General features: G+C 46.3%; 1 protein-coding gene across 11 annotated transcripts in view; it reads right to left on the bottom strand.

The window, feature by feature from the left end:
- The window catches only part of nav3 (neuron navigator 3), a 117,542-nt gene that overhangs the window by 57,428 nt on the left and 38,761 nt on the right, over nt 1-21,353 (bottom strand). For all 11 annotated transcript variants that reach the window (XM_086103719.1, XM_086103724.1, XM_086103723.1 and 8 more), the window contains exons 2-4: nt 12,090-12,207; nt 10,368-10,420; nt 1,447-1,519 (exon numbers count right to left, since the gene is read on the bottom strand). In XM_086103719.1, coding sequence (XP_085959845.1) covers nt 1,447-1,519; nt 10,368-10,420; nt 12,090-12,207 — 244 coding nt within the window. The remainder of the gene's footprint in view (nt 1-1,446; nt 1,520-10,367; nt 10,421-12,089; nt 12,208-21,353) is intronic.

Consider the following 21,353-nt stretch of genomic DNA (forward strand, 5'->3'; position numbering starts at 1 on the left):
GCCGTTGAGCTGTCGCGACTGGAGAAAATAAAGTGTTTCTGTTTGGCCCGCGTTCAATGAAAATGTGCCTTTGGTTGGGAGTTTTTTTTTTTTTAAGTGGTTTGATGTGCTTCCATTCAGTCGTTCGTTCTTGTGATTTGGCGAGGTTGTTCCGTGGGTTACAAAAGACGTGGAAAAGAGCGGGCGGGGGTAAGATTCAAGTACAATGTCGGAGACAAATCGTGCCTGGGCGCCATAAGTTCTACCTTTTACCTACTTCATCAACTTGACGGCTTCAATCAATGCACAATACACGCCAGGCCAAGGGTCTCCTATTTCATTTTTTGTTCTTGCTACTTTATGAGATACACAATGCTCCACATTTGTGAATCAAAATGATTTTTTGGCATAAAAGGTGTCTATTAAAACTATACGTGCCCATTTAAGAGGGTGCTTTTCAGGGTGGGCAGGTTATTTGTCTCTCAGGAAACTCTTCATACACTATGTCACATTATTTTTATTTGTATATTTTTCATGTGATACGTTACCCTGTCAGGTAAAATAATATTAGACAGCAGAAGAACTAGGAAATGACAGAAGCCATCCCTGTTAGGTAACTCGATCGCCCATTTATTAATAGACGTTGAAATTCCAGGCCCCTGCGGTGAGTCACATAGCTGTTTTTAGTACGTGACTGCTCGTGGCGGGTTGAACTGAATTTCAACGTGCCGGTCAGTGTGTCAAGCTCTCGCAAGCATTTCGGCTGCTGCCGGCGAGGTCGAGGGCGTGATCGACAACAACAGAGAGAGGTGAAAAAGGCAACACTACTCCATTGTATAAGATACAATATGGTTTAGGAAGGAGCGATAGCTCTATAGAGCATGTGTACAAACACGTAGCGGCTTTTGTGAGTTGCTAAATATAGACGGCATGTTGCCAAGGTCTCGGGCACACGGTCTCGGGTGTTTCCCGATGCGACTGAAACCGTCGTTTGAGCACTACGCAACTACCAAAACTGCTCCGCATATAATATACGGTCCTATATTGTTGATGTTGAACCGCAAAAACATGGTGCGATTGTCAAGGAAGAAACAGATTGGCCCAAAGACACAGCACAAGTCATCAAAAAGAAAAAGTAAATATAGTTAAATATTATTGTAAAAGAAATGATGTGAGTCTCGCTTACATTTAAGACAGAAAAATGTCAGACTTTTTGATTAACTCATTCACTCCCAAAGACGTTTTTAAACGTCTTTTCAGACTTGGTCCAGAATAGGCTGGCACTGAGTAAGTTAAGACACCTAGGAAGTGTCAAGAGGACTCAAAAGGCCAGCACAGTGGCGACGAATAACAAAGAAAGTTGGTAGCAGCAGCACGATTGAAAGAAACGTTCACACTGGTTAGAAATCTGAAAATACTATTTGATGAATGAGCGTGGTTAACATTTTCGGAGGTCCGGAACCTTACCTTCCGCAGAGAGCCCTTGCACATTCACTCCTCTGGCATCCAGAAAACTCAGGCAAGCGTCCACATTCTCAATCTGGGAGACAAAAACAAATAAGGGGCAAGGCAATCAGATGGAGCAACTTACAAGACTTAACATTCAATGGGACTGAAATGTCTCGTGTGGGGTGGGGGGGGGGGGGGGGTGGGGGTGATCGGCGTTATTACCCATAAAGCACATCATTGTGTGGTTACAAGGCCCATGCCCACACGAGCCACTGGCCCGACTGCGTGACATACTGACCGCAGTGTTGTCGCCACCTACTCTGCCCGCGGCGTGGCGCCGTAAAGTCATATTTCACTGACAGCCAACAACTTTGTGTGCATAAATGAGGAGGCAGCAACGCCACCCCCCCCCCCCCCCCGACCCCCGCCACTCCCGCAAATAGACAACACACAAGCAATGTGCCTTCCGTCTTTTGGCATCCAAGGCAGGGGAACTTTGCCACATTCCTTCATTAGCATGCCGGCTCAACTGCCAGCGACGCCTCCTTTATGGCGAGTTCAAAGGTCACAGTTCCAGCCTTTCAGTGATTTCGTGCAGTGATGTCACACAAGCGCAACTTTCATAATAAGATTTTTGGCATTTCAATTTTTTTTTTGTTGTTTTAATTTAAAAATGGTATTTGGGGGCAGGGGGAATCCCTGCTGTATAGTATTGCAAATATTTGGGGTTTAGGGCGATAACACGCCAAGCGCTTTGCTGATTTTGTCGCACGACCGCAAGTCACACAAAGAATTCCTCCATCTGCGCGACATAACGCAGGACTTGAAAACACCCTCACATGTGGGCTTCCCTCTTCTTTCCGCACATGTTGCACGCACACCCAAACATGTGTGCCCAGTATGCGCTCGCCGGTCATTACCCCGCCACATTCGCTCAGAAGCCGGCATTGAAAGCATGTATTTAGTGATGATTATTCTGTTAAAGGGGGGTTAATATTTCCCAAACACATGAAAGGGGTGAAACTCATAAACGCAAAGTGGCACAATGATGAAACACCCTTCCCTTGGGAAAACCAGTGACTCGCGAAAGAGAAATCCCGAGGATTTGTTTTAAAGTCACCCTGCACACTAAAACGATGGGAAAAAGAAAAAAGAAAAAAAAAGATGAATAAGGATGAAGGTGTCCATGACAGCTGGAGCAAGAATTTTTCCACAGGGATCTGGCGAAGTCTAACTGCTAGTTTGGTGGTCACGTTCGGCTTTGTGGCAAGCAACTGATAATCCTTTCGTTTCTCCAGCACACTCTGGAACCAAAACAGCCTTTATCAGCAAGTTGCAAAAAGGACATATCTGATGAGGCTCTCAAGAATAAATGCCAACAAGAAATTGCGACGAGCGCCGGACGGAGGAAGATGGCTTGCGAAGCACGGCGGAATAAAAGAGAGGGGAGATGTTAACGTTGGGCGATAATGGGTTGACACACCGCACGGGGACGAGCTGAGTGGAGGGGGGATTGGGGGGCGGGGGCTTGGTGAAAGGATAATAATAAATGAGGGGCAGCCCGGTGGACCAGTGGTTAGCGCGTTGACCTCACAATGCAGAGGTTCAATTCCAGCTGCGGCCTCCCTGTGTGGAGTTTGCATGTCCTCCCCTGGCCTGCGTGGGTTTTCTCCGGGTACTCCGGTTTCCGCCCACATTCCAAAAACATGCATGGCAGGCTGATTGAACACCCCAAATTGACCCTCGGTGTGAGTGTCAACCAGCCCCCCCCCCAAAAAAAATTATTAGACTTCAGTTTATGCTCCGGTTCTTCCGATTAACACACTCACCCGTAAATGTCACATTGGGTACGAAGTGGCTGGAAAGCGTCCCGCCTGAGATGAAATTGTCAAGTAAAATGATCCGACGCATCAATTGCCAGAAAACGAGCTCCGTTCGGAAAACCGAGCATAAGCGTTTTACAACGCGAGGGGCATCGCTTCATAAATGGCGGGTTTGATTTCAGCAAAATGTCACGCGTCGACTGGAAAAATGCTGAACGGTCTTTATTCGGCGCGTGCATGTGGACGTCTTTTGCCAGAGGAATTTGGTGTCACCCTGTGCAAATATATCAGGCGGTGATGTCATGTGACTTGTTAACAAGTGGCATTCCTGCTCGCGTTACAGAAACGCTCACGTTGCGCCAGCTTTTAAGGGACACATGATGTACGATCAATGATTTGCGCCTGGCAAATGGATGTCTTGATTATATACGTTGGCTTGTTTGCCGCTATGGTAAAACTTGGGAGGCTGCCCCGTGTGGCTTTGCAAAGCATCTGGCTAACAGGCCCGCTTTTGTGTCCGCATGTGTAAGGCAGTCAAGCCGTCGATTCATCTTTTCTTTCAATCTCGGGACTGATGTGGTCTGAAACGGTTTGACGGCGCAATGATATTGTTTGATATTGTCTGTCACACCCATAACACGCCTGCACGATGGACATCGGGAATGGCACAAGAGAAGCAATGCAGACCGTCACCCTGTCGAGATGTTCCGATCTCCAAATACCCAACGAGAGTGGCACTCGGTCGACGTGCCAAGTTGAAGATTTCTGAAAAGGATCAGGATCGAGGTGCGCCGCTTGATTCAACAAGCCTCAATTTAGACCACGGGTGTCAAAGTCAAGGCCCCGGGGGCCAGATCTGGCCCGCCACATCATTTTAGGTGGCCCGCCAACGCAAATCAATTTCCATGATGCTTGCTGGAATCTCTCCCAAAATCTAAAATTCTCATATGTAATGAATAAGAGACATATTGCAAACATTTTCTTGTAACCAAACCCCTCATTACAGGAACTTTTAAAAATTTGGTTTCAGTCATAACGGCCCTCCAAGGAAAACGGTCACCAAAATGTGGCCGACGACAAAAATGAGTTTGACATCCCTGATTTAGACGGTTCTTTTTGGCCCAGAATTAATTTTGGCAGAGGTAAGAAGAAAATATAAAAACACACACATATATCGGCTCCGCGCCGCAGCCAAATTATTCAAACGAACAAATATGAAGGGCATTTGTTAAAAAAAATATATATAAATTTAAATCGGAAAACAACCAAGACAAAAACAAAACAAATTGGCATTTTCATCGAGGGGCAGCAGATTATCGTTCAGTTTGATTAAGATCACCATTTTCTACACAATGAAAAATGCACAAAATCCTCAAGAGAGCCCATTCGTAAATCTCGCAGACCCACAGCGTTTTCAAACAAACGGACTGCGCTACCTAATTACAAATTTCACAAGACAAAAGCCAGCCACCGTTTGAGCTGCTCCCTCGTGGTAATTGAGTCCACCTCTCAAGGGTTCACTGGGAACACGTATAAGTCGCCGTTTATGTCCTGCGTTCAAGGAGAATAACACCTGTTGCTATTTTATGAGGTATATCCCCATGAATTATCTGCATCTGTTGCCACTCTGGGGTTTTCGGAGTGAGTCAAGTGTCTTTTATTGCCCCCGTGCAACAAAACAAAACTCACGGTCACGATGAGGGAATCAAGTGCAACCCGAACGGAGCCAGTGAGAGACCCGAGATATGAAAAAGAAGGTTTGAGTTTGTAATTGGAACCGGTAAAATCTCATCTTGGCTTTTGTGTCGGTGATTGGGCTTCGTCAAGGTGTGAAATAAAACTTTTGGCAGAAGATGAAGATAAAAAGACTTAAAAGACTTTTTTAAGCATTTGGCCGACGTGAAACCATTTATTTCCCAGAATGCCAGGCGGTATTGACTTGCGCATGCGGCATCCTCTTTGAAGATGACTAAGATGACGAAAAAGAGCGCCTGTGTGATCGCTGAATGACGGGCCCGACGTGCGTCAATCCACCCCCCGCCCCCGGCGGCTTCGACTGCATTTTCGGGAGGGAGTGTGAAAAGTGAACCCGGGCTACGGGTGGTGACCTTTGACCCGCAGAATACACGGCGCACGTTTGCGGACGACAAGCGTCTTTTTGTTGAAGCGGTGAGTGATGACGGCGAGAGAGACCAATGCGGATGTGGGTGGAGGGGGGGGAAGCAAACATCGGGTGACCTGGCTGTGAGCAAGACGGATGGTGGATTAAAACCGACAAAAGGACAAGAAAGGGTGACGATAAAAGCTGACAGCACATGGGAATGTTCCGCGGCTCTCCGCCTTTTGACCATTTCCAACGTGAATCATGTGTTCTCCTCTTCAAGCACGCCAAGGACCTCCTGGATTGGATCCCACGGCTTTGTTTCGGATTCAGTGTCGGGACCATTAGCGGCCAAGGGAAGTGCTGCGACTGCTATAAGATTACGCCGGAGTTGATGCTGTATGCCTGGGAGGGAGGTTGCAGCTGTTGCACTGCGCTCAAACTGTATCAAATCAAAAGGTCGGGTCAATCTTTTCACCGCGCCCATCTTAAAACAGAGCTGAACATCTGCCTGGGCTGGTCAGTTCGAATGAGTGAGTCAAAGATTAGCAATTAGCGCTACAAGTGAGCCCATAATGTCTTGTGGATTGCTAAACTGGACAATTACCGTATTTTCCGTATTATAAGTCGCACCAGCCATAAAATGCATACTAAAGAAGAAAAAAAAACATTTATAAGTCGCATTGGGGTATAAATCGCATTTTGGGGGGAAATTTAGTTGATAAAATCCAACATCAAGAACAGACATGTCACTTTTGAATGGCAATTTCAAATAAAAATAAAACAGAGAGCAACGGGCTGGATAAGCGTACGATATGCTAACGTTACATGACGAATCAAAAACAAACTGGGAATGTGCCTGGTATGTTCAAGTCACATATTAAGAGTTATTCCGATACGCTTTCTCTTCGACGTCGCTTCGGTCAAGACACGTCGACTTATCAACACAGGCCTAGCGCGCCCTCTTGTGGCTTAATGTGGAAAACAACATGTGAAATGACATCATAATATGTGAATAATTTCGCTTCAGAGTATAAATCGCACTCAATGCTTTGATGCTTTAGCTGATCCGTGAACAAAATGCCTCTGATGCAGAATGGCAACCATGAAACTAATTAAAAGAAGAATGCGTAAAATTTCCAGATTATTAGCTCTCCCGTTCGCATTTTTCCCCCCCATCTGCGAGAGCTACACGTTTATATATTCTTGCATAAAGCTGCGTGCAGAGGCGGTATGGGAGTTACTCGCTGCCGACTTCCAGGGGAGTTGCAACAACTTTAAAAACATTTTTTTCTTAAAGCCTTCAGGTGATGAGTAATACACATTACAGGATTACTGTATATGGAGTGTAAAGTTTGAACGGGTTTGAGTTATTTTGGGCCACCGAGAAGCGGTGTGAACACTCTCCCGAAATATTACAATTGAGTTGCAACTATCCAGGTCGTTTCCTTCGATGCGAAAATGCCGCTTTCGGTTTACGTCGCCTGCGGTGCGGCGCAACCGTATCGCTTTCAGGGCTTTCTTGCTGAACCAGCTCTTGCGCATGGAAAACAAACGAGATGAGCGGCGCAAGCAAAACTAACCAGCCGATCAGAAGACTTTATTTTTCCCCTCCCCTTCGATGAAAGTTTATTTGCTACCTCAACAGCTGGCAGAGATTGAACATGCGTCACGTCACCCCCCCCCCCCCACCCCCCACTTGACAAGACGCTATTGACTTATGGATTTCTGGCTACAAGATGATCGGGAGGAAAGCGAACAGCTTTAACTCCCTGAACAGCTTTCGTTTCAGCGGTGGAGAACTGGCCATCTGCCCTGTCGCGCTTTTGGGGGGTTCGCTGCCAATCACCTGGCTTTCAAAACGCCATTGGTGATGCTTCCTTAGCCCAGAGTTCCCATCATCCATTTGTTGCCATACCCCCCACCACCCCCACCCCCCATACCGGAACAAGCTCCGCTGTTGTAAAGAACCTGATGTCTCGTGCCAGTCGGTTGCTAAAACTCCAGCACTCCAGGAGTGGGCCTCAAATTAGGAACATGATCAATTGGTTGTGGAGGTTATTAATGAGCAGCGGTGGTGATGAAGCATCTGGCCGAGGAAGAGTAAAGCTTGTGCCATTTGTGTTTCATGTCGGTGGTGGAGTGCAGCGAGGCGGCACGCAGATGGCCTCCAGATGAGACCGCTTGCCGTCTCGAAGAAACACTTGACTCAATTTCGACCGCAAAGGCAGCCCCCGCAAAACTGCTGCCGGGGGGCAAATCGTTAGCCGTGGGGGGGTAGTCGCCTTCGATATGAAAATGTATGTTCTGGAACTTTTGGGTTGAGGTCTCCAAAACACATCTAATGGAAACGAGGATTTAGAAAGTATCGAGGTTCCTGTAACCGCGTTTTGGAAATGCCCTCATTCATCCGGGTCACTGCATTCTCAGGCCAGTGAATCAATTGCAACTGGACTGCTTCCCACCCGAGCGAGACTTCATCACTTTCTGTTCTCTGATGGTTTTGAGCGGAATATGATCAATGACGCAGCCTCCAAACCCCCCTCACCACCCCCCACCCCCACCCTAACAAGTCATTAAATCACGAGTGCAGAAAGGTTTCATGTGCGAAATGTTAGGATAGAGTTCCGAGCCCGTGAACCGAGTGCATGAAAGGTTTGGCCAGGACGTTTGCTTTTAATACGATTCCGCCCCACTATAAATCTGGCCGACTTGAATATTAAGTGGTGGGTTGTTGCATCTAATCTCGTCGAAAATGATCCGCGGGCTTCTGCGGGCAGATGCTGCATCGCTTCATTTGCCGAAGCGTTATTCATCATTTATGAGGTGATGTGTTTTTTTATTTATTTTACGCGCGAGACTCTTTGCTGAGGCGGCTCGAAACAAAAGGCGCACGCATAAACCCGAGAAAACGAAAGTGCACAGTCATCTGTATTTTTTTGGGGGAGGGGAGCGCACGGTTTGCTAACGATGTCTGTCGATAATGAGGAGGATTAGTGTTGCAAGACTTTTAATATGTTTCTCCCGAATGCTGAATAAGGCTCTTTTACCCTCCGCTTCTGTGAGCTGGAAAGTTCATAGAAATGACGCGATGTTTTTGTTTTTTCCTTCCTTCCGACAAAAACGAGGTGCGCGTGAGGGTGCGGTTATCGGTTTACCATCGAAACGCACATTGACGGCGCTTCGGCCCTTTTTTGAATTCATCCTCTTTATACCTAACTGGGACTCCTCAATGTGCTTCGATCAGAACTCATAAATGAATCGATCAATCAGGAATTGCATGTTCTATTTTTATTTTTATTTTTTTTGCAGAGACCTCCCACTTGGCCAAGAAGGTTCAGGATTTCGGGACTGCCGTTCCGCATCCCAAACGCGACGGAACTGGACTCATCTATTCTGAAAGCATCAGTTGCGGTCTCGGACGATGAATTCTCAAGTATCGGGACCTACCATATTATCTGTAATGTCGGTGGGCCAAATGTCTGCTTCTTTGTACTCACCGTGGAAGCAACTGTGCTTCCTGAAAGTTAAGATTTCCAAGCTGGCTGGACCCTCTGCCCCCCCCCCCCCCCCACAGCAGGTGGGGGGGATCAGTGGGCTTAGAAAGTGGCTGGAGACAAAGAGTAATGCTGCATACACATACACACGCACAAGCGCCACACAAGGACATACGATTGACACAGTCCATAACAATTTGATACCTAACCCCAACGATAAACCGCATTCTGTTTTAACGCAAGGCCGCAGTCGCTACAGCAGAGGTTTCTCAAGCTTTTGACCATCACAAAAATTTGTACCGCCCCCAAAATGTATGCTTGATATGCGTTAGACATTATTAAACCCATTCAATGTTTGCCAAATTGCCATTTTTCCGTTCTTTAGTCATCGGCCGTCGAACGTGGGTTGGTTTCGCCAAAAGCACCGGTTTCTGGGCAAAAAGCGGGGAAAACAACATTTTGTGCTATTCACAAAAGGAAAGATAACAACTAGAAGTCAAACTCATCAAACTAAAAATAAATTACCGAGAAAGGCCGACGATATTCTACAGAATATACAACTAAGAATTGCACCATGATCTTTTCCCACACTTTCAACTAAAAATATAGTTCCCCAAACAAGCAGCTTTTATAGATGAAATATTTTGAACGGAAAAGCTGAAAACGGCCAAACTCGTACAAAACCGAGAGTCACTATGGCTTATTTCGTCTCAAATTTGGTTCACCGCAGAACCTTCGGCTGTTTGGGTACGTGACTTTTTCGAAGCCCAGACGACAGTAAACAAGTCAGTATAAAACATAACATTTGCTTGGCGAGCCAGGAGCCGCTCAGCCTTGCCAGTTCGGCCCGCAATCAGTTTCGGAGTTTATCTCCAGGAAACTCGGTTTGACACTTCTAACTCTCAGGTTTCACCTTCCCTCTTCCTTCCTGGTTCTATAGTGCCATTTCCTCACTGAGATCGGGCGACTTCCACCACAGCTGGACTCGCCGCCGAGGAGTTGAGTCAAAACAGCTGAGAAATGGCACCAAAACGTGTGAAACCAATTGCAACGAGCGTAACTCACTTTTGGAGCGAATCCCAGATTTTCCGAGTCTTTAAATCAAATCCATCAATTTGTCCTGTCTGGGCGAGCGACATAATAGCATTGTGGAAATATATGAACGCATACTGGGACAATGGCTATAGCAGAGCAAAAAATAAACAAATGCCGCATTTGTCAGACCGGACCTCATGAAAAGAGCAGCGGAGTGAACTTTTTTGCACTTTAGCGGTAGGCGCGCGAACGGCCGCGGCTCGACTGATATCACGTAAACATTGAGTCGACTCCAGTTAAAGCGAGTACCATGATCTCACCGGGGGTGAAAATAAGCGGGTGCGCGAGCCTCAAGTCAAAATAAACAGCTGAGAACTTCTCCATGGTGAGTGTTTAAAAAAAAAAAATATATATATATATATATATATATATTTTTTTTTTTGAATGTGTGTGATCAATGTCAGAATTAAAGAGAAGACTCACCATTTGGGTCTGACTCCGGGGGCTGCCATTGATATCCTCCACCTTCTCATTGGCTGCAGGAGAGAGAGAGAGAGAGAGAGAGAGGACAACGAAGAGATGTTTACTATCCGTCCACGGCGTCCACTCCAGTGAGCTCAGGTGCAAGTCGGCACGGAGCCCTCCGAGGTGAGGTGAGGTGCGTGCATGCGTGTGTGTGTGTGTGTGCACCGCGCGTGGGAGGGTTCGGAGGGCGTGCGTGCGTGGCGTGTGTGCGCGCACGAGGCGTCTAGGAAGCAAAGCTGGCTAATTCTTCAGCTGCTGCCAGAGAAATTACTGACAGGCCAGAGCGTGGCCTCATTGTCTGTTTCGGGGCAAGCGGGGAGGGTAAAGTTTCAATCCGACGGAGAGGGAGAGAAAAAGAGAAGAACGTGTGTGTGTTGTGTGTGTGTGTGTGTGTGTGTGTGAGACATGGTTCAAGGACATACAAATGACAGATTTCGGAGGATGGACAGCATCAGTGAGAGGTAATGGAGAAGAAATCACCTTCCGCGAGGAGACAAAAAGGAGAGGCGGCAGTAGGGACACAAAGTTAGGAAGGTTTTTTTTTCCATTAGTACCTCAAAAAAAAAAAAAAAGAGAGAGAGAGAGAGAGAGAGTGCACTGGACCATATGTGCCTTTTTTATTTTTCCTCACTGACGAATGAGGATTTTATTCATTTTTAGATATCGGGTACTCGCGGAGGCTGCTGATGACAGCCATCGATACCAAAGGTAAATAATACCCGTCATCGAGCAAGTACGCCTTTGCAGGAGTTTGATACATCGCAGAATCATCATCCGCATCAGAAAAAAAAAAAAAAAGGTTGTGCTCACAATGCTTGGTCATTGTGTTAATGAAATGTCATACTCGAGGTGTCGGTGCTCAAAGAAGAATAGTCGTGCTAGTAATCAGTCTGAAAAAGAGTGGTCTTGAACCTCCCTAATTGGAACGATTCTAAGGACTGGTGATCATGAAAGCTGCCAGCAGATGGTCCAAAGCGCCGACGTCTCGTCCATGTCAATTTAAAGCCGATTGATCAACTTCAAAGCGTCCCAAACGGCCGGGCTTGATCTCGCAGCGCGCAACTTCACAAGCGTCACTTAGCACACAATTCGCTAGGATCAGAAGATACATACGAGATACAACATGGTCTTTTATCATTCGGTGACTCTTTAGGGCCTTTGTAAAAATGTTGCTCTTGTAAGCTAGCTGTCACTTTGCGAGCTAGCTTACAAGAGCAATGTTGTAAGCTAGCTTGCAACGTGAGAGCTAGCTTACAATGTTGCTCTTGTAAGCTAGCTCGCAAAGTGAGAGCTAGCTTACAAGAGCAACATTGTAAGCTAGCTCTCACTTTGTGAGCTAGCTTGCTACAACATCGTCTTTTATTATTCGGTGAGTCTTTAGGCCTTTGTAAAAAACAAGAGCAACATTGTAAGCTAGCCGTCACTTTGCGAGCTATCTTACAAGAGCAACATTGTTAGCTAGCTGTCACTTTGCGAGCTAGCTTAAAGGAGCAACATTGTAAAGTAGCTCTGTCTTTGCGAGTTAGCTTACAACGCGTTGCAGGTGATAGCAAGTTGACGACAAAGATCAAAAGCGCCCCTGCGCATTACGTGGCATTAAATGTCATCCGAATGGTAATCGATTCGTCAGAATAGAAGCTGACATATTGTTGGTGTGGGTGTTTGCGGAAGTGCGTCTACCTATTATTTGGATGATCTGCGCCAGCAGGACTCCGTCTGTGACGTCCTGGCTCAGGTCCTTGATGAGCCGCTGACAGCCCGACTTAGCCAGGTAGTGATTGGCCCAGTCTGTGTAAATCTGTCAACACAGAACATCGCCAGACAAATTAACAGAGATCTGCGCAACAATATTTGATCAAAACCGTGTTTTACATTTGAATAAAAAGGCCATGCCGAGTTGTCACGGCAAAGCTGTTTGTGCATCTTTTAAAAAGCCCCCAAAGTGAGTCGTTACGAGCCAACCGCAATGACTCAACTGTTGCTCTTTTCATCTCAATTACTGCCCCGATAAAGAACCGTGACCATTTAGTCATTCGCTATTAATGTTTTACGGCGTGGCACAACTTCCTACTTTCACTTTCCAGTCCAACTCGGAACGTTTCGATCTGCTTTATTTTATTTCACTGGCTGTTAAATACGACGTCCGTTCCATTTATCGACAGGAAAACAAAACACACACACACACACACAATCACTTTTATACGGGAAATCCAAACTAAGTGATGCTAAACAGGCTATGATTTCAGCTTTGATGCAAATTGCGCGTTTCTATTGACACCGCCCATGGCGCGGGTGTAGAAATCGAGGCTGCAATTGATTAAAAAAAAAATGGCAGAGGATGGCAACGCACGTCAGGGTCCATCGTAGTGGTTGATGCACAACTGTGACGTTAAGATCAGCCTGCCATGCATGTTCTTTGGAATGTGGGAGGAAACCGGAGTACCCGGAAAAAACCCACACAGGCACGGGGGAGAACATGCAAACTCCACACAGGAAGGCAGGAGCCGGATCGAACCCTGCACCTCGGCACTGTGACGTCTACGTGCTAACCACTGGACCACCGGGCCGCCAGATTAATTCATATAAGAGAAAACAACATTTGAATAGCCGTCCACTCTCGTGACCGCTGTCCCCGGAAGGGTTAAAATCGACCTTATCAACGGAGTTTTAAGGAGCATCGCATTAAGGGAGCCATTGTATCGTCAGCCGGACGGTCCCTCTTTTCACTGGAGTCCATAAAGTGACCGATAGGAGACACTTTGTCGGCCCGACGACAGACTGAAGTCAACAGCTGCTGCCGTTCCGCTGGACTTTGGCGATACGCAAGCGTGCCGCCGCCCCATCTTGAAGCGGATGCAACAAAAGGGGGCTGCAAAGCGACGATGTGACAATGGGGCATGAGTCGACGCTTGGTTACAGAAAAGGACGCTAAAAAGAACACGTCGCAAATGCCAAAATCCCATCGAGAGGCCATGTGAGAAAGAACCGTACAATGAATGCATTATAAAGTTGATCCATATCATAAGGGACACCTCCACATATCAGAGTCACTCCAAAAAGATGTACAGATTTGCAATGTCTAGTTCTTGTTGCGGCTGCAATGGCCGCTGGATCGATTTTAGAGGGGGGCGGGGGCATCTAGAGATCCAAATCAAGATAAATCTGAAGGGTTACATCCCGCGTATATCCGACCTGGAGGGGTTTGTTTTGTTTGACGCTGCTTAGTGGCTGCATTTGAGAGTGAACGGTGCAAAAGATATTGATTTTCTGTCTGAGCCGAAAAAAAAAAAAAAAAAGTTGGACTCGGACTAACAATTCAACTTTGCGAGAGGGTGTAAAGTACAAAGTAAGAGGTTTTACGACCGGCAGTGAACGTTTGTGTATTGCATTGTCACTTTTTTTTTCTTGTATTGACACAATAACATGCATGTTAAGGTTCACAGAAGACAAAAAAAAAAAAAAAAGATACATAGGGGTGAATAGTTAGTTTTCGATAAGGGGCCCTGTGATTGGCTGGCAAACAGTCCAGGTTTCCCATCATCCCTCACCCCATTTTCTGCTGGAGTGAGGGTCGGTCGGGGTTTGGGTTCAAGTTCAGCACTCTAAAAAATGGATGAGTGGCAATAAAAAGTGATCAACGCAACATCTTGATACTGCAACGCTTACAGCATTGAAGGAAATACATTTCAAGTCAACTTCTGATCTATCAATCTCTCGCCGAAAAGACCCTTTCCTCAACCCCAGCGGGATGCTCGCCAAACTATTATTTATCGTACCATTTGAAGTATCGCAGCGATGCGTTCAAGTTAAGCGGGGACCTTTGCGAGCGGTCGGCGTCGCCTCCCCGTCCCTCATCCCTCCCAGCTGTGTGACAAACATCAGACGGGAGCCCCGCCTCGCCCGCCACCGCGCTCGATTCATGACTCCTCGGTGACACTGTTGGAAGAGTTCATCCTGCTTGGCCCCCCCCCCCCCCCCCCCGGCCATGAACCCGACAACCGCCTCCTTCCAAGATGCGACATCAAATAACGCGCACGCGAGCATTAAACGCACACATTGCTGACGTCAAGTCTTCCTCCTTCTGCCTTTCGTTTACCTTCTCCGTTATTGAGTTCCCCGCCAGCGTGCCACATCCAGAGCGGTTCTTTTCCTCGGGAGGAGATAACCTGCCTCCCGGCAGTCGTAATCACAATGCGGTGACTACATCGGCGCAGGTATTATTGACAGACGCTGCAATGTCACTCTGCAACCTCTAGAGGGCATCGGAGGAGAGGACCCGCATCCCCATCACTGTTCTTGAACGCATCAATCCAGCCTCGGTGAATGAATGGGCTCTTTAATCATGGCGCTGATCCAACCCCATCGAATAAATTAGATTTAACAGCAGTCAAGGTGGGGGCGGGGGGGGGGGGGGGGTAGGAGAGATCCAGCACATATGTACAATCGCCGGGCATTTAGCGGTGTATGGCTGTCCGAAACGGGCTAAGTGTCCTCCCATGGCTGCGGCGGCGGCTTTGAAAACTTGTCACGGGTTCAGCTCTCATGTGGGTCTTCAAGGTGATTAAATGCGACATAAAGCTGCATTCACAGAATTAGTGATGAGGAGCCCATAGAGCACTGTGGATACAAATGCACGTGACAGGACGGAAACATCGCTGTAAATAGTTTATGGCAAGGAAAAACAAAAAAAAAAAGATCTTTATGAATGGGCAAAAGCTACATTACTCTGGGTTCTTCCATAAAGAAGTTTCTTCTATTAGACAAGGCTATGGTCTGAGTATAAGAAGCTCCTCCCTTCATTTAAATATAGGCCCTTAGAATTTTATTCATTCATTTTCTGATCCGCTTTATCCTTTCAAGGGTCACGGGGGCGGGGGGGGGGGGGGGGATGCTGGAGCCGATCCCAACAGTCATAGGGCAGTAGACAGGGGACACCCCCCCGGTTGCCAGCCAATCGCAAGGGCACACAGAGACGAGTGTTGTTGGAGTTTCCAGTCAACCTGACATACATGTTTTTGGAATGCGGGAGGAAACCGGAGTACCCGTAGAAAACCCACGCAGGCCTGGGAAGAACATGGAGGCCGGGGCTAGGATCGAATCCACGACCTCTGCAATGTGAGGTCGACGCGCTAACCACTGGACCACCCCTTATTATTTTTATATTAGAAATGAAGTGTGCGCTAAAAAAGTGCATCGGTGCGTCAGCCGACTTCCGAAAAGTCAATACAGCACTGCTTACAAATCGGCGTAGGCATGATGCGAGGGGGTGCACCCGAGGGTTCTGCGAGTATTTAAAACCTGAAAAGGTTGACACCGGAGAACACCAATCAGGGCAACGCGGACTTTGTTGCTGTGCCGGCTGTCAATCAGGGCAAACGGCGCCGCCGTATTCAGTCGGGGGCTGTCCAGCTGTATTTACAAAGCCGATAAGTCAGCTCTACACACGGCGATAAAACACAAATTCAACCCAACAGCGGGCAGAGTAAATATAGTTGGTCAGGCTGATGCATGAGGGAGATATTTTTTTTGTGAGCCTTTTTCAAGAGGCAGTTAACAACATTACAACATGAAATTACTGTCAAAACCATATCGTCGCTTTCAAGTTAACCCCCCCCCCACCCCCCGTCACTTTTAAAGAGTGGAGAATCGACTCAAATGACGCCGCCAAGACGTTTAGTCATCATTTCGTCATCTGCCAAGCCACTTTTGTCGCTGCAGCAGAAGTGCTGAGTCGAAAGTGACATAATTGCATGCGGCTGCGAGATGTTTTTGGACACGGAACGCTCCGTTGGATGCGCTCAGCGTCGACGTTGAGCGCTTGTAAGCGCGAAGGGCCGGAAAGAAGCGGCGAGATTGAGGATGCGGTGTCAGTGCGAAACTGGGAAAATGTCCATCCAATTTCTCTTCCAGAAGACGTTGGATTCATTTATTTATTTTTTGTCCAATCAGATTTCAGCCCCCACGTGTTGCCATGTTCATATCATCGGCAAAGGGCCTTCGGCATCGACCGTGCTAGCTCGATGTAATTCAAACGATATCGGCAACGGGGCGATCAGATTTCAAATTCCACCTCATCTGACTCGAGGGCGGACCCTCGATGACGTCAACATTTTTCTGTCCTCTGATTGGTCGGTCAGTCGCGGCCAACTTGGACTATCTTGCACACACGAATCCGTGTGAAAAGGTTTCCGAAAAATGATGGATTGCCATTGGGTGGTGTTGAAATCACGACCGTGAGCGAGAATCACTGAGGCGGGGAATCAACAGGCATTGTCCCACATATGATGTCACTCTGCTGAAAACTGAGCAGCAAAGGCGCACTTTTGAATTGTCATGGCGAGATATACATTAATGGAAAGCAGACGCAGAATTATGAGATTAGTCTTTAGGATTTTACAGGGTATCAATAAGCTTGAAGCACGCATGCTCGACCTTTATTTTGAAGGACTGTTCAGTGGGAAAACAAGTGCGAGGGAATCATTTCAAAAGTGTGTTTGAATGTGTTGAAGCAAATTATTTGAAAAATATATATATAACTGCACATCAGTGCGGAATGCATCCGCTGCGATAATTGGGGGTTCATCGCTCACCCTGAGTTTCACCGGCACAATTTACAGGAGCCGTATAATAAATATGCTCCAACGTCAGGGAGGGAGAATAGTGTGTTTTCTTGCTTTTTACCCCTCAAAATGCTCATGAGTGTAGCACAAATGTCCCGGGGCTTCGTCTATTCTCGGATGTCTTGCAACTCTTTGTAATCATTCTTTCTTCAGAAGAAGCCCCCCCCCCCGCACACACACACACTCACGAAGAAAAACACAAATAAATCAGGCAGCTACCATGTCATTAGTACCCAGCCGCGGTGACAAAACTCCAGCGAACAGATGTGAGCTCGCACTTGAATTGGGATCATCAAAAAAAAACAACAACCACAGTGACGTGCGTGTCACATTGTCGAGCTGACTCAAATTCAAATTGCGAGGGAGGGATCTGTGTGAGTCACGGCTGGATTCGTCACCCTCACTCATAGCATTGACCGGCTCGCTGGTCAGCATCTAAATGACAACTTGTTGGGTTGGGGAAGAACAGCAGGGGGGGTTGTTGTCAGGCAGATTTTTACGGAGCGCATTCAAAGCATTAAAGTCAAATCTCAGCATCGAACCAACACCTGAGTCCTTGTCTATTGGGGCCACCATCTGCTTGTTGGAATAGTAACGGTGCCATGAATGGGATCTTGATTTCCTGCCCAGGAAAAAACTAAAAAAAACAAAAACAAAAAACCCCCCCGGACAAATTAATAAATAAATATAATTTAATTTAAAAAAAAAAGGATTAATGCACTTGGCAACTGTAGCAAAAAAAAAAAAAAAAACCCGAACCAATTTATTGGCTTTAGCTTTACTTTTGATGCAAGCTCTATAATATTAAAGTAAACCAGTGTTAACTTATTCAGAGACCAGCCAATTCTGGACCAAGTCTGAAAAGACGTTTAAAAATGTCTTTGGGAGTGAATGAGTTAATTCAGAATCCTCTACTAATTGAATAAATGTCTTCATAAAACCATAGTGTGTGTGTTTGCAAATAATACACAAAACTGCACACACTACTGAATCCAATTCAGGTTCACAGACTGAAGACAGATTTTGCAGTCTTGCTGCAGCAGTTCTCTGTGTATTACGCAGAGTGACCAGCAGGGGGAGGTACCGCACCGATTCTTTTTTTCTGGAACCAGCGGCTATTCAACTGGAATCACTTGGAATATTTACAGGCCAATGGTTCATTCAATGACCACCGAAGTGCCTATTAAATCACGCACAGAATTTATTCTTCTGTCAATATAAGCCACAGGTCGTAAGTAAAATCTTTAAATTTTTACCGCATACATCACATACCACTCTTGTGGCACACTTTGGGTCCAAGAACAACTCTGTGGTGACGTGCAAGGTGGGCATTGGTTCCATCATCATCATTGGAAACTACTTTAAAGAGGCTAAAAGCGCCCCCGACGCACAGCCGCCCACTCCTGCGCAGTCTTTAATTTATTCCACGGGCGGCGTGTATGTTGCTGAGTGTGAGCAAATAAGGAGGGAAATTGGGGCCATGACCTTCGGTGGTACAAGGACTAATAGCGCCGTCGTCCAATTCGAGGACGTCAGCAAAGCCTTTGGTGATCGGTGACCTCTTCCTTTTGTTGTGCTAACGGAATTTCTGACAGATTTGGTGGTCCGCTCGCCTGACTTCCATGCACGAAGCACATGTTGAGTTCTCGCCCAGTGATGATAACATGAACTATCACAATAATATGAATAAAAATAGTCATTATATCATTAACACCAATCATGTAGTTTTAGAAATATATTTTTCAATATTGATGTATTCAGGGTTGTGTTCAGCAACAGGTGGCATTCTTTTCCGAGACATCATATTGATTCCAACTCATGGGAAAATCCTCATTGCGTAAGCTTTTGTAGGTCGAAAAAAGGGCTAGGTGATAATTCACGATAAAATGTTGCAGACAAAAAAATAAAAATAAAAATAAAAAACCTAATAACTATTCAGTCATAATGCCCATACCTGAAAAACCTAACATGCTAAAAATAAAAATTAAAAAAAAGGAAAAATATTTGTGAGATCGGCATCAAAGATATGTTATGGGGCACATAAAGCCGACCAGTAATTAAAATTTGCTATTGACCAGTGTAATCAATAACGATGCAAGAAACGGAAGTTCAAACAATAAATGCTACAATGCTAACACATCTGGGCTGTATGTACATATTTGGACTGTAAAAGTTGAGCTAATTAAGTGTGTTGTTTCTACTTAATTATTGACTAGACTCTAGTCAATTAATCATTTAATAATTTTTGTTGCGGGCCACTTTTGAGTTACGTCTTGCCTCGGAGGGCAAAATCTCAACGGCATTTATCACAGATGACAATTTGACATTTTCGGTACATTTTTTTTTTTTTTGCAAGGATCATGCATAGATGATTTTCTTTCACGATGCCACATCAAATGATGTGGCGGGCCGGATCTGGCCCCCGAGCCTTGACTTTGACACCCGTGGACCAGCGTGACCATAGATGTGCAAGCAGTAAATGTCCAAATGCTTCCACATTGTGGCTGTCTCCCCCCACTGCCCCCCTCTCTTCATTTTCCCTTTCTTCTCCTAAAAAAAGGACCTGTTACACGAGTTAACATCCAACGCCGCATTCTGACTTGATGACACACTGACTAATAAGGTGGAAAAACAATACCTGCCGTGCTTTCGAACCTCCAAAACACATGACGCCCCCAGACTTCCAGTAAGAGTCCATCTTATGCAACAATTAATGACTCCCAGCAACAGGTTAAAAAAGACTGCGGTCTTTGCGGGCTGCCCGCCACCTTCCACCGGCCTTGATATTTACTGTAAAGGGGTCCCGGGTGAACGTGCGAAGCATCTGACTCGCAACTGAGTCACGTGTGACTACTGCTGAGTCACAGAGAGTCCAGGGAATGTGGTTTTTCCTCGCAGCCTCGCTTGGATGTCTTCCCCGACTTTCGCTCGCCAGCAGACTCTGAGTCACACATATTTGCCGCGCGTGTCAATGTTGCTTTTTTTTTTTGGTGGATCTTTAGCGTCACACGTGCTACTCAAATGAATTACGATGAAGACTGTTATCGTGGACTTTTGCAACCTTGGCCGTGACATCCAGATGTCGACGGGGAAAAGTGAAAGAACGAATTCTCCGGCTGACTGTCAGGATTTTCCTATCGTCGGCTTTTCGGTAAGAAACAACGAGAGGGTCATCCTCAGTCGAGTGGCAAATGTATGCAGGTTGGAAACAGGAAGCACAAGCAACACTGTCACTTCCAGTGCACTATAGACAAGGGACACAAGGAGTCATGAAGGGGATTGGAGGGGGGGGGGGGGGGGCTCTCGCTCCACGTGAGCCCTGTCGCTTCCAGTACAAAAACAAATCCAACGGAAAAAGGAGTGTGTGCGCGTGCGTATGTGTGTGTGTGTCCAAGAGTTGAAAATGAGGCAAGAGGTAACCAGAGAGCAGCAAGCAAAGTGTATACATTGGATGGCAGTTCACTGCAAGCCCTACAACCCCCCCCCCCACCTAAAAAAAAAAAAACCTGGTGATATGATCTTGCATTTTTGTTGTGTTAGCCCTGCAATGAATATATTATATAAACTTTGATATACTGTTCGGTGGAAAAGCACTAATATGTCTCTCTGAAGTGTAGTGTGCAATCATTCAGGCTTTTTAAAACATTGGTGGGACTAAAAGAGTGTTAATGAGGGAGAACCAAAAGGAACCAGATGAAGGGAGAGGATTTTTTTTTTTTTAAATGACTGAACCTGAAGGATTTCCAGTTAGAGCAAAAGAGAAAACAAGGGCAAGTTATTTTTGACCTGCTGACAAATTGCCCAGATTTTCCAGTGCCTTGTGAATTTTTTGCTCTTTTATCTCCTTGACTTCTCTTGTTCGGCTTAAGCCGGACAGCTTCGGGACACTCGGGGAGCACCAGGCTCCCCGAAGTCCGGTTGAGCTTTAATGACTAAACAACAAGGGCAAGCAGAGAACTCAATGTCCAAGGGGGGAAGAAATTGCCTCTTCTGAGGAGAGGCTCGTCAAGCTCTTCGGGCATCGTTATTTCCCCTCTCTGTGCCTGACAGCCTTGCTTGAGTGAAGGACTTGAGACCTTGTCCTTCTTCTAAAGGTGGCATATTATGGAAAATTGACTTTTTAATTGCCTGTATACAAATGGTTGTGTCTCTGGGGGGCCCGTATAACCACTAAGTGTGGTGGAAAAAAACCCCAAATGCATCTGTGGGGCTAATCTATATGCGAACCTCCTCGCATTCATGCATGCATACACTTGCCGGTGAGATGACGGGACCAAGCCCGCCAATCGATGTGAAAGAGGAGATGGTAAAAACACTGGCTGGA

Source organism: Hippocampus guttulatus, chromosome 22 (genome assembly GCF_054856545.1).
Source record: "Hippocampus guttulatus isolate MCC_2025c chromosome 22, RoL_Hgut_1.0, whole genome shotgun sequence".
In the NCBI taxonomy this organism is placed as follows: Eukaryota; Metazoa; Chordata; class Actinopteri; order Syngnathiformes; family Syngnathidae; genus Hippocampus; species Hippocampus guttulatus.